The 14,245-nt window shown below is 41.7% G+C and overlaps 1 protein-coding gene across 3 annotated transcripts in view; it reads right to left on the bottom strand.

The window, feature by feature from the left end:
* Positions 1-11,324, bottom strand: part of LOC112974973 (gamma-aminobutyric acid receptor subunit rho-1) — a 33,985-nt gene extending 22,661 nt beyond the window's left edge. For 2 of the 3 annotated variants that reach the window (XM_026084503.1, XM_026084505.1), the window contains exon 1: positions 11,203-11,324. In XM_026084503.1, coding sequence (XP_025940288.1) covers positions 11,203-11,324 — 122 coding nt within the window. Of the gene's footprint in view, positions 1-5,816; positions 5,824-11,202 lie in introns of all 3 variants that reach the window. The other variant, XM_026084504.1, reaches the window with a different exon arrangement.
* Between the last annotated feature and the right edge of the window lie 2,921 nt (positions 11,325-14,245).

Raw genomic sequence — 14,245 nt, 5'->3', positions numbered from 1 at the left:
GGAAAAACTAAGATTTGGGGTATTTTCCTGTAGAAAGGGGTGGATGTAAGTTGCTGAGATGTATTACAAGGGAGTAGAGAGGAGTGGCCAGTGACTTGGCCACTAGCCTAGAGTGTGGGAGGGATTTCCTCTTCTGTTACAAACTTTCTATAGAATCAAGAATAACCTTTGTAATATCCACATGCCTTGGATAACGATGGCAACTGTGAAGTGGTTGTGGCACAAGGATGGCAGGGTGATGGGGGCAAAGCAAGTTCCTCAGGTACTTCTATGAAGGATGTCCCTGCTGCAGTGAAGATGTCTGAGCTGGCTCTGCACAGACCACCTTGGATTTGGAAGCAGTGGAGCCAGATTCACATGGCCTTTCCTGAGTCTGAAGGTGGATATCCTCAGGGAACAGTACAGACGGGTTTATCAGGTCAGGCTAGCACTAGCCTGGGAAACCAGGGGCTAGCCAGCACGTGGGGAGGAGCCTTCAGTGTGCGGACATGCCTTTGACATAGAGACTCACAGCTCCAGGACAACTTTTTGTCCATGTTGGGCAATGTGGGTTATGGACAATAAAAATCAGCTCGCTATTCAACAATTAGAAACAATCCAGCGTGGTATTATTATCAACCTCGCAAAATGCTTTGCGGTCTTTATACGTCAAACTCAAAGAGTGTCACTTGACAGATCATTAACAAAGTCTTTACAGATGATGTTTTCAGAAGGATTTGGTTCCACTGGTCTCCACATGGGAGACATGCAGCACTGCCCAAATCAATTAACACCTTTTATTAAAAAAAGGAAAATTACAGTAAATTTGGGGACACTCTGGCCTCCTCACCCTTTATGGTACTCTTACATCCGCTAAGAGGATGGCAGACCAGAGAAGAGATGTCAGATCCAATCCTGTCGCCCGAAATTTTGTTTATATGTGACAGTGACATGATTGCTGCCCCTCAGTCACTTGCGTCACTGCAACATTTTGGCCATGGACTAAGGGCAGCAACTGAACCTGAACCTGCTGCCTGGAGTGGAAGCACCCGCTGCCCTGGAAAGCCCGGCAGCCAGCACCTGGAAAAGAGAGACCCAGGATGCCTGTTCCCTCTGAAGCTTATCATCTCATGCATGGTTGATGCCCCCAGCCCTTCTCCAGTGCAGAAAGACTGTACACTCTCCCCAACCATCCTCTGACACCACCATGTACTTCATTTTGTCAGATATAAGCCTTCTACTATTATAAGCTGGTGTAGTAATTTCTGTAGCTCATACTGTGCTACGGGGCAGATGATCTGCAGCCTATCCTACCATTGATGCAAGGTAAGGGAGGATGTCGAGCTTGCTGAGCCCGCTTTTGCTGAAGTTAGTGGCCATTTTTTATTGGAAAGGGGTTTCTGAAGAAACTGATTAAGAAATGAATGAAATTAATGAAAATTCCCTCATCCCTGCCAGCCATGTTATCATGCTTGACTCCAGGCTCCCTGTCCCTCAGGGAGCAGCCAGTCCACGCTGCACAGACCACTGGTGGGCAGCTTGTGCAGTGCCTCAGATCCTGCACCCCTCTCATCGCACAGACCTTGTGCCACACCAGGTAGGGAGACCGCAGGAGCTGCCTACTTCTTAGTTTCCCTGTAAAACCACAGCTGGACAAGGCATTGAAGAAATATCTATGAGGCAGGAGCTCCAGGAGAGAGCAGAGGAGATAACCCAGCTTCCTGCAGAGGACAGAGCCTTGACGGGGAGGACATGCTAATGGCAAAGGCAGAGATGCAGAAGCAGATCCTTGTATAAAGGCCAAAATGTAATGTATTCCATGGTTTAAAAAAAAAATTATTTGCTGTGGAAGGCATTCTTATCCAGGGATAGGGGAAAAGATGGACCTTTCAGGACTGCCCCAGGCCAAACACATTGTTACGACAATGATGAATACAGTACTTACCCTTAAAAGTGATTATTGTTCAAGATTATTAACAGATTAAGTTAACTATTAATAAAGAGTTATGCTTAAATATTTGACTAGCTTTCATTTGCCCTCTGTTTTATCACTGGTTAATGACTTGGGTTCATGTATCAACATCATGCTAAGGCAGAAAGCACACTGGCTGGTGTCAAGCAAGGAAACAGAGAAGAGGTGGGAAGGAGCTTGGTGAGACGTGTTTTGTAGTTGTATTACACCAATATACAGAAGRTTTCTGCAGAGAAAAAGAGAGGAAGGGGCAAAGAGAGCTTGAGTCTGCAGAAGAGCCTATGAGCCAGGTGAAACTAAAGAGAAAGGAAGAGGCTGCATGGGGGAAATGGAGACRGAGAGAAACACTGGGTAACGCCAGAGAGGAAGTTGTCAAACTAGCAGAAAGGAGAGGTCAGGCTCAGATGGTGCCTCCTCATTGCACAGTGAAAGTCCTGTGGTACAGAGATACCCAGGCTGCTCTGGGTGAGTAGGGGTGCCTGCTCGTTGGAGAGTGGCGCGGGGCAGACGTGGCACTTGGCCCACGGACAAGTGACGTGTCACCCTGGGTCCTCGCTGGGCTATCGAGCACTCCCATGTGCAGGTGTGCGGGCTGCTGGCTGGGAATGAGCCCAGACTCTCTGCATTGCCTTGCACTGTGTGTGGCGGACGTAGCCAGGGAATGCTTTCCCCTTCTCTGCCCCAAATGAAGGAAAGGGGGTTGAGGACAGGGGGACCACAGAAAGTTGCCATGACATGTCCCTTTGATTTGCAAATGAATTAGGAAGACCTTAACAGCATGCAGGAGATGCCAGTGTGTAGGCAGTGCGATGGGTCTGAGTGAAGACTCGGAGGTAATCCAGAGTCTAAACAAGTGCTTTGAGGAAGGAGGAAAAGTGAGGTAGGGGAACAGGGAGAAAAAATATCCCATACCTGAGGGAGGAGAGAACAAACTCACCATGAGAGGAAGCTTTCCTTATTCAGCAGCATACAMAGCAAGAGGTGGGATGCACTGTATAAAATACTAATTTCCAAGGATGGAAAGGATGGAAACTCACTAATTTGTACTTAAACTAGGAGACTTACAAGCTTGTGAGTTGTGAATGGCTTGTGAGCCATCCAAAACTGGGGAAAATTAATCACAGAATACACTTTATCTTGGCATTTGGCAAGTTCTTATTTGTTTCTAATTATGTCCAGTCATGTATGCTTATGCTTGGTAGGTTTAAAGCTGGTGAAGAAAGATCACCCCTTGCTACTGCAGGTGGTTAAATCTATGAAAAGAAATGGAGAGAGAGAGCTAGTTTCTGTATCCAGATTACAAAATCTGAGAAATAGTGAGATGAGAGCTGATCTACCATCTTATTTTTGAATGATACAGAAAATTCAATGAGAAGCCTATTTTAATCCAGTATTACTTAAACATAAAGCAATCTTAGAATGCAAAATAAGCTAAGGCAGGAGACATATATATGTAGTTTAAATCTTTACTTCCTTTGTTTTTTTATCTGGACATGAGCACTAACAAAAGAAAAACATTTAAACAAAGCTATATATATTGATTATTCACAGAAATGTAATGCCAGCTGAGATCTTGGTACTGTGCCCGAGGTTGTACAAATAAAAGCTCAGCCTTCCCATATGCGCTAGAAATTGCATCCAGAGGGTTCATGTTTGTTCAGTTTTGTGTTATATAAATTGAAAGGAAGGGACTGAGAGGGCTGAAGGAGCATTACTGAGGTCTCTTCTGCCAACTGGAGGAGTAAGCAGGTATGGTGTCAGGAGTGAAGTATGTAAATAGGAGAAACAGATGGATGAAGGGAAGGGCAGCAACTAACCAGCTAATGCAGAAAGTGCTGAAATGTTTAATGTCTGCCTCAGTCTTCAAAGAAAAGTTAAATTGTGACCAATTAAATGTGTCAGCACAGTGCAGATCAGGGAAAAACATCTTAAGGAGCAGTTAGAAAAATTGGATGTATTTAAATCAACAGAGCCTGATGACTCTTCCCCAAGAGCACCTAGCATACCAGCTGATACAATCTCTGAGCCATTAGCAATTACCTCTGAGAACTCGTCATAGATGGGTGATATCCCTGAGGAATGGTGAAGGCAAATATAGAACCTGGGTTTAAAARGGGGACAAAAGAAGGCTCTTGGTGTTCTGATATTTGGAAAGAAACTGGACCAAAATTCATGATCCATTTGTAAGCATCCCCAGGAAAAACAAGATTATAAAGATCACTCAGTGTGAAACTTTGTAATAATTTATGTCAAACCAGTCTAACATCCTTTTTGACAGTGTAACTGTCTGCCTCAGTATAAGTAGGGGGAAAAGTAGATTTCATTGCTAAACTAGTGAAATACAGTTTAGATGAAACTGTGACAATGAGCATGGCTGAAAGGCTGTGATTAGAGTAACTGCCATTACTTTGCTGTCAGGCTGGGAAGACTTATTAAACCAGGTTTCACAGATTTCATCCTGAACTCACTACTAGTCAATATGTTCAATAGTGATGCAGATGACAGTACTATAAAACTTGTGAATAACAGCATGCTTGAAGGGGATACAGACACTTTGGGAAGTAGGATCAGAATTCAAAGCAACCTCAGCACATTAGAGAAATGGTCTGGTATCAATAAGATGGACTTCAGCAAAAAAGATAACAAACAACTACATGGAGTACAGAAAAATAGTTGTACAAATACAGAATAGGGAATAAATAGCTAATTAGAAGTAGTACACTTGTTTTAGTTCCTTCCTTATGGTAATGAAAACATTCTGTCTTTATAAGGGCAATCAAAAATATCAACAGTTAAGGAATTTACTTGCACTACCAAAAAATGCAGTATTGTAGCAATTCCACTCTTAGAGAGAAGCTAAGAAATACTCATATTTGCAGAAGAATCTGCCTTGCAGTATTGTTGGATTTGCCCTTTTTTTTTTTTTTTTTTTGCTTGGCTGCAGGTAGTTTTTTAGAGCCTGTTATGTCTCCTCATGCCAGCTCATAAACTTCACTGGAGTAATGGTAGGCTAGAAGACAATATGAAGTTTCTGATCCTAGGCAAGTTACGTGGTAGCAACATTGCCTGCTGATTTTATTATCAGTGGTACACTAATTTAATGGTACTTGGGTCTATGAACTTAGCTACAGAAGTAGAGGCAACCTTTTGACTTGAATCACTTGAAGAAAGATGGAAAACTACATGAAGAGTGTAGGCCCAAAGTAAGTTCTAGAAAGGATGAAAGGAGGCTAGTGATAATGAGGAAAGCAGAATATATCATTCTTACAGAAGCATCACTTGCAATGGCAATAAAAGCAAAGAGGGGAGATTTGTAATTGGGTTGTGAGAAAAGACACAGGATTTCTAAAGAATGTTATGCAGGATTAAAGTAACTTGAAAGAACAACAGGAATGGAAAGAAAAAATGAGAGAAATAACAAAGAAAAAACAAAAAGTAAGATAATGTATAATAGGATAAAGGATAGGAGCACTGCTGGAGAGAGGGAAAGGATTTCTGGCAAGTGGAAGAAGAGGTAAGACAGCCTGTAGAAATGACTGCTAGAGGAGAGGAGGAAGTTATGGAATAATATTGAGTAAGAAGCAGCAGAAGAAATCCTGACAGGGAAGCCTGGCTGTGTGACAGGAGAAATGGATGTGGCTGGGGGCAAATAAATGAGGCAGGTGAAGAGGAGGGCAGAGGAAGCCCTCAGGGACAAAAACGAGAGCAAGCATGATGTAGAAGAGGAGGAAACTTGAATGGGGGGAAGAAAAGGAGGAAAGGAGATGGAGGTGAAAGGAGACATGGAGGTGAAAGGAGGAAAGGAAAAAGCAAGTTACTGATAGAGGAGATGGAAACAACATAGTTTCACTGTCCTCAAGCCTACACTGGGCCTCTTACTGCTCTTGTGATAACCAGTGCTGCCAATGCACATGCTGATCTTAAAAAACAGTGGCTTGGGAGCTGTGGGTGCTCAGTGCCCCACTGGATCTGGCTTACTGCTGACAATGTTGCTCATATGGGCAATGCTTTTACGGGGCATTTCACAGGCTTATCTAGCACTCTGAAGATCTGCTCTAGAGACAGYTTGCATTAGTAAGTCTTCCTCATGCAAATAAATGCTTTCAGGATCAATCCTTAGCATAAGATACAAGAGCAAAACTCTAGGACTAGAGAACAAATAAAGGATTATTGGAAGGTAAAGGAAGAATTCCTCTTAGGGCTCTAGGATGAATTTATAAGGCCAGAGAAGGCATTTGAAAGGCAAGAAGTTACAACCTGCTCTACATGTAGGAGGCAGCTTCAGTGAAGGTACCAGAATAGCCATGTGTGATGTACAGACTGCAGACAGTTTGCAGAGAACATGGCCAGGTACAGATGACCTGATAATACAGAAGTCCTATCTGAATTTAACAAAAGCAAGGGAATCTAATTTTAATGTTGCAAAAGTTCAGCAGGATTCTGAGCCTTTGAGAAAGTACTGGGAAGGAACCAAGGCCATAATGACGCAGAGTAGCTCCCATCTGTTAGGAAGTGTGTCATTAATTGTAATAACATCTGAAAATGTTGTAAAGAGAAAGATCTTTTGCTATGAGAGAGACCTTCTGATACCAAGCCAAGAGCTTGTTGTAGAGGATGTCACTCAACTACTGTAAAAGATAGCTCTTACTGACAGAAACATGGACAGGGAACACTAGAGGAGCAGAAAATCAGCTGCTATTTGGAGAACAGATTGAGGTAAAATGATTATAACATGGGCAGAGAATGGTAGGGACATGACTTAAAACAAGAAGTGAGTCTCTTAGCTAAGATTAAACAAACAAGATCCATAAATCTTGTACAGTGAAACCTCTTCTATTGAGCGTTGTTTGTCTGAATAGTGGTTATAATGCTGGCTGGGGAGATCTCAGAGTTAAAAGAGAGTTTTTTTCCTCTTCACTTGGCTCTGGCAGAACAACCTGGGCTCAGCTCCAGGCGAGTTCTTTTCCTATTGCTCATCCTCTCTAGTGGTAATGATTCTGTAAGTCTAATTAGCAATACAGACTTTGGCCTTTTGATTGGTTGAAAGACTTGTGACCTTTAGACTACCCTTCTGCTGCCCCCTGGGCAGCCTGGTGGCTTTTCAAGAGATGGAACATTTGGGAAAGCAGCAGACAGCTGCCTTGCTGATGCCCTGTGTCTCAGCTCATTCCTGTATGAGTTTTGGCACTGTGGAGTTAGCAGGAGTAGAAAGCTTTGCAAACGCTGCATGATCTGTACTCAGCTGATTGCAGACTGTGAACAGGTCTGCCAGATGAGAAAGGTTTTATTTTTGTACTGCTCTTCTTTAAAGTGGAATTCCTTTGAGGTGACTAGTCCTGGAGATGAGCAAAACTCAGTAGCTGATTATTTGACTGGCACACAGACATTTTTAACAATGAATTACAATATTAGAGGGCTCTTTAGTAAGTCTTGTGCATTAAAGCTAGCTACATTGCCACTTTCACTGTGACTGTACACATACTCAGACCAACATTTATTTGCTATTGTCTGAATACACTTTGCATTGTGTTCCAAAGCCTCATTAGCCTTTAATTTAAGGAATTACTCAGGACCTTTTGCAAAATTTCTGTCATGCCAAACCAACCTCAAATGGCAATGTGCATGTGTGAACTCTGGTGGGGTAAACCATGCCTCTCAGCCCATCCTTCTTCAAGGTCATTCTGTTTCATGCTAGAATAGCTACTTTGGGGTACCTGCAGTGCCAAAATTGTGGCAGAGATGGTGTCTGACCCTGCAGACCCCATTGACCCCCTCTATCAGCAGGGCTGTGAAGGCTGTGGGGTCAGTTGGATTTGGGCAGGTGAAGGGGCAAGCCCTGGGGATGAAAACTGCTGAGCAAATGGTGAGTTTTTATTTGAAAGCAGAGTTCAGAGCAATTGTGAGTCTTCTTGGAAGAACATAACACTAGTGGAATGGCACCATCAAAAGAAACAAGCTTAATGCCATTGTATTTCCTCCAACAGCTACACCACAAGAATCAGGAGCAAAGCTGGGCACGTCTCTTAAGGACAGATGGAAAATAGCAGCACAGCCAAGGCAGCAGGTATCTACAGCAGGTACCTGCACTGGTAGATGGCTTTGAGCTCTAGCAGTTGGGCAAGTGGATGGTCTCCTGTCCATAAAGGGTTTCTGGAGGCTAAAAAGGCCATGGGTGCAAACTAAGCCAGCCCTGAGCATGCTGCTGTGGTGTGGAGCCAGCCTGGCCAATATGTTTTCCACTTTGAATGGATTCTCCATATCAACCCATGTAGCTAATGTGCATGCAGGCCTCTCTGTGCCCCCAAGTGAGCCTTGTGGCTTCTTCAAACAGTTTTAGCCAACAGACAGAGGCTTCAGTAAAGGGATGGATTGGACCCTCTTGGTCCTTGCCTCAACCCTTATGGAATAAGAGATAATAGTGCTCAGGGAAGAGTAACACAGCAAATTATGGTAACTTCTGCAGAATGAATATTCAGGGCTGAGTCTTGAAGAAAGGAGATGTCAACATCAAAATATTCTGGAGCAGTCTTCACTACAAGCTTCTACTTCTGACGTTTTATAGGATCCCCCCTTGTCCTGTTTTTCTCCCAGGATCTAATTTTGCAATGGAAAAAGGCAAGACTGAAATTCAAAGGAACCCTGCCTACTTCAAAATTGTCTCATGTGATCAGCATCTTAATGCTGGTCCTACATGTGAAAGTCCTACATGTAAAAGCAAAGAGGATTGGCTGTACTTGTAGGATGAGGGCCCATGTCCTGCAGCACAGGGATGCCTGGTCATTCTGGGCAGACATGATCTCCCACTGCAGGGCTACAACGAAGACTATGAATGCAGTCCCAAGAGGCCAACAGGAGTTACTCTGTATACAGCACCTACATGAGTGCTATAGAAATAGTGTGCCCAGTTCTGCTGTTGACTGGGCAAATCAATGATGGGACTGAGGAAAAGAAGCAAAAGACTGAGTCAAAGAAAGGGATGTTTGGGAAACATTTTATAGTGAGAAATTTAAGAAGCTTGATCTTATGAATATATCTAAGAGAAGATGAAGAGGTGGCTTGATCCATCTACAAGCACTTGGATGGAGAAGAGACAATCTAGCAGAAAACAAGACCAAATAGATGGAAGCTGAAGTTAAACAAAAACACTTTCGATCCTATTCTGAATCTATCTGACATCGAGGATAATTGTCAGAAGTTAGCAGTACTGCGTGCAAATTATGTAGAAGACTGTTGCTTGTGTTAAGCAGGAAATCAGATAGATGTCCACAATGGTCCTTTTTGACCTTAAAAAGTTTAAGACTGGTAAAATTATTGGTCTGTCTTGGCCTATCACATCACAGGGTGAAGTGAGCACTAAAGCGGGCACCACACTGCTGGTGGACGATGCTACTGCTGGGCACCAGAGCTGCTCCTCTCTCTCCATCAGCCCTCCCGACTGTAGGTACTGCCTGCCACTAAGGCTGAAATAGGCCAGAAATGACCTCCCAGGCCAGCGCATTGCACGGGAAGGGCAATGGACCTGGCTCCCCAGAGCCAGGATGCCTCAGGGCTGCCTGACAAGGTCATCTTCCTTTGCAGGAGTGGCTCTGAGCCATGGCCACCACAGTGTGTCTTGTTATTAGAGCAATTCTAACTGAGTCACCTAATATCTTTTATTTCCCATCTGCATATAGACGGACAGGATCACTGTAGGGTAGGATCTGAACACAGCTGCACAGGCTTCTGCACCTGGGTAGGTAGTTCCTATATGAATTGAATGATTTTTTTCCCCATTTTTGTATATTTTTAACACTTCCTTCTGCTGTGATTTATTATATTGCTACTTAATTGCACCAACACTTTAAAGTGTTTGGAGCAGGAGGAGCTTGTGTTGAAGATGCTAGATAAGAAAATGGCTGTGTGTATGTGTTCTTTTGTGCTGGAAACTTTCCAGTTTGAACTGTAGTACCTGCTCCTCACCCCTTAATTTTGATACAGTCCGCATATCACCTCCGCTGCCACTCTCATGAAACCTCAATGAAAATAAAAGTTTCGTGACTATCTCACAGCAATATCGTCTGTGGTAATGCATCCCCTGGGGGCTGATCAGGAACAGAGCAACTGCATCCATTTAGCCAGTTATACCTCCACTAAGGTGGCGTCATTACTGAAGCCATTTCATACATGCAAGATGGCTCTTGAACCCCCAAGGGCTAACCGTGACACTGTAATTGCTCTATAATATAGCCCTGTCTTGCTTTTCTAAGCCATAGGTACAAAGGCTACTGGAAAATATACAGGCACCATGCTCTCCTCCCTACCACCTTTTGATTATTTTTCCTGAAGGCAAACACTCTTGTGTTTCTATTGCAGTGCACTTTACAGTGTTGATGTCGATTTGAAGTCATTAAATAACACAAACAGTGACTATAGCAAAGCAGAAACTACAGAGTTTCAGTCTGTGACAAGCWGAAGTAAACAGCATTTAAACAGTGATTCCATCTAAATATGCCAGCTTAAAAAAAAAGYTTTTCCTCCAGATAAACCTTGTGATGTCCCTGAATTTAAAAATCCTCATTTAAAATTCCAAATATTCTCCAAATAGAATATAAATAATCAAAACTCAACATGAAACAGTTCCTGCAGCAAAAAATCTTTCTCAAATCAAAACCTCCTAAAGTGGCTATCTGCAAGACAGTGGGAGGAAAATTTTCACATAGCCTTTTTGAGTGAGAGAGAGAGAGGGAAGGGAAGTATAGACTGAATATATGATCTTCATTCAGTACTCTGAATGCCCTTTTTCTGTTTCTTCTGCTAACTGACCATAGCCCTGAAGTTTACGGAAAGACTGACATTTTTCCTCTCAAAGCACTCTAAAACAACCAATATGGGAATAAGAAAACAAATTCTGAATCTTTTCATATCAGCTCCCCAGTCAATCTCAGTCAATACAACAATCCTTATTGACCTAAGCTTCCTATCCACTCTCATGTAAATACTCCACCACAATTTAACAATAAATATAATCCAATGCTTCTTTTTGCACCATTCCAAACTTTGAAAGACTTCACAAACCCAGACTTTGGGGGACAAATGGTTTTCACTCTAGAAAATGCATTAATACTTATTCATTGACAKAAACAGCAAAAGAAAATATTTTAGATCACAATCTGCACATGCAAACTCCAGCTTTCTCTTAGACATTATATGGTGACCTGAAACGTTACATTTGTCTAAATTGTCAAAACCTCATTGTAAAAAATGAGACTCACCTGCCTTTCTTGTATACCTCATGTATTTCCTTTCCTTGTTGGTGGTCTCTGCATTCAGTGCATAAAACCCATCCCCACAACAGCAAGATGATACTAAAATGCATTTTAGGGACAGTCAACATGACACTTTAAGACTCTGTATCCAGAAATAGTCCATACAGGAAGAAGAAAACCAAAACGTAGACTCTGTTTCTCTTTTTAAGACATTATTGGTCTGATCGTTATTGGAAGGATGTTTACTCATACCAAAAATCATCCTGCAGTATTTAATCTGGACAGTGGGGAAAGCAATTTCCACTAAACCTATAAATCCCTCTACGTCAGATGGCAGGGATTTTCTAGCAGGATTGGATTCATGTATTCTCAGAGAACAATTATTTTTTGTCCAAACAGGCTATTTTATAAATTGGTTTAAACTGAACCCTTTTCAAGTACCCGTGGAAAATGGCATATATATGTATTTATGTTTGGTTAACGAAAGTAGTGTAGTTGGTCAGACCGGTGTCATAAGTAGTTCTTTAATCGCTGAAATTATCTATATAGTAGTGACATTTGTCATAGGCAGTCCAATACATTAAAAAGTGTTAATAAGCACGTATCCACCAAAAAACCCCCATGTATCAGCTTCCACCAAAAAGTCATCATTTCTATTTAGATGTACAGGATAGTATTTTCATCTTCTGCATTTTTCTACATTACTTTAATACACAATAATACTGTGGCTGGAGTTCCTGGTGCTTTCAAGACTTGTGTCACATACCTTGCTGCTCTGCCGCACAGCTTGGCTGTGCACAAGGTCTGTGGAAAATATCCAGGAGAGCAAGGGGAGGACACAGAGGGATGAGCATGGGGGAGATATTTATCTTCACTGAATACAGCTGTCTAGAAGAGATCCTGCCAAAGCAGAGTAGTGTATGGTGGAGCCACAAGCTCTCTTTTGGAAAGACCTTTCTGAAGACTCTGGGGAGCAGATCTGTACCTGGTCCAGACAGCCTCAGCTTTATTGGCTTCAGTGAGCATTAACACTGCCTCAGGAGCCACAGAAACAACACATCAAGAGTCACTGAGATTTCATTCCATCTTCTGAGATCCAATTTAGTGATTTGCTGGGCTAAAACATTTCCTACACAAAGTTATGCAGGCTTCAGGACATGGCGAAGGCCTCAAGAAATGCCAAAACAGTCGCCCGCAATTTGTTCCAATGGTTAATTGCTATTACTGCTCAAACAAGTTCTACCAATCTTATCTTCAAAAATTATTGGTTTTGGTGTCCATTGTTTCACATGCCCTTCTCAAGGAGGATAAAAAGTACCTTAATAACTGGGTTTTTTTCACCTGTGATGATATGTGGATAAACTCAAATCAAATCTCTTCTTGGTCTTCTTTGCAATAATCTATAAAAAGTTTTATGAAGTCTTTCATCAAAAGGAACTTTTTCTTCTCTTTGGAATAGATTACTGCAACTTTGTATACATCTTTAAAACTTGCTGGTTCCTTGCTTCCGCACCAGGCTGCCTCCTGGGAGCAATGGGGATTGACAAGCAATGGATAAAGATGAACTCACTTAGCTTTCCAGTAAAAGCTGGTAGTCCCCTGTTACACATGAGAGAACAGAAACCTTMATTCTCCAATTAATAGAAGAATTGTACTCAGAGAAGATATTGAGAAGGCCAAAATATGTGTTCAATTCCCTTTTCTTTGCATCATTTTTCACAGAAAAGTTTGAATATGAGCAAYTCATAGAAAAATTCTGGAACAAACCATTGGACAACTCCCAGAAGAAAACAACTGGATAAGGAATAGACAGCATGGACTCATCCAGGACAAACATGCTGCACAAATTTAATTTCTTTCCATGACAGGTTTAGTAGTTTGAGGAGAAACTGTATATTTAGATAAACTTTTAACTCCATCTCTCACCATGTTCTCATAAGCAAGCCGGGGAAGCATGGTCTTGATGAAACGTATAGGGTGTAGGTAAACCTTTGGTGGCTTTAGCTTTGTTTATCTAGCTGTACCTCGAGAGCAGTTATCAGAGACTCACTGCCAGCATGCAAGAATGTATCATATTTCGCAAATGACGTACAAGGAAGCTGTGAACAAGCTGGATGCCTAATTCAAAGAGAAAAATTGGCAAGGGTAGAAATGGCACAGTATCTGTCTTCAGGTATGTAAAGGTTATTGCAAAGAGAAAAATTCTCTGTCTCAAGTGGCCATGGTACACAGAACAAAGAGTAATATGCTGAAAGTTTTGTAAGGGAAAAGTGAGTTTAGGTATTAAATTAGATGCTAGGAAAACTTTCTAACAATAAGGACAGCAATAGAAGCTTTGCCATAGATTATGTGGGAAGGATTTGTACTTGCCAGCACTAGAAGTCATTAAGACAGGTATAGTTGATCCTGTCTTAGAAAAAAGGGCTAGACTAAATTACTTCTCAGGGTCCCTTCCAGAATTATTTCTTTATGATTTTCCCAGAAGAAGAATGATGGGAAGTTGGTATCTTAAAATTAGAACAAAGGTGGAAAATTCAAACATCAGCAGAAAAGAGAGCAGCTGACTATGTGACTGATACAAGAAAAATGAAAGAAAAAAGAAAAATTGAACAAAATATATTTTTAAATATTGCCCTCAAATTCTGCTCAATCTTGATCTTACTAGTAGGTGAAGAGTTAATTTTACCTGCTTTCACTATGAGGGGCATAAAACCACAACTARCGATTAAAAGATATAGCACTATTTTCATTCAGTAGATAGAAAGCCCTGTGGACGCTGAAGAACAGAATGAGTAATTTGCAATGAACAGTGTATTCAACAAATTCATCTAATTTTACAGCTTGTAGATTAGCTGTGAGCAGATTGTGGTTTCCCCAAATTGCTGCATTACCTCAGTTTATGGACTGATACATTTTTGTTTTGTTTTGTTTTGTTTTGTTTCCTAGGAATTCATAACAAAATAGTGTAAATTTGAACAACTATTTAGTTTTACTTGGGTTGATAATCTCATGGCATTTTTTTCCTGTTCATCCATCAAACTAGTGGTCA

This window comes from Apteryx rowi, unplaced genomic scaffold, assembly GCF_003343035.1.
Source record: "Apteryx rowi isolate R43461 unplaced genomic scaffold, aptRow1 scaffold_643, whole genome shotgun sequence".
In the NCBI taxonomy this organism is placed as follows: domain Eukaryota; kingdom Metazoa; phylum Chordata; class Aves; order Apterygiformes; family Apterygidae; genus Apteryx; species Apteryx rowi.
The sequence above is the reverse complement of the archived record's forward strand: the minus strand, read 5'-3'. Positions and strand labels throughout refer to the sequence as shown.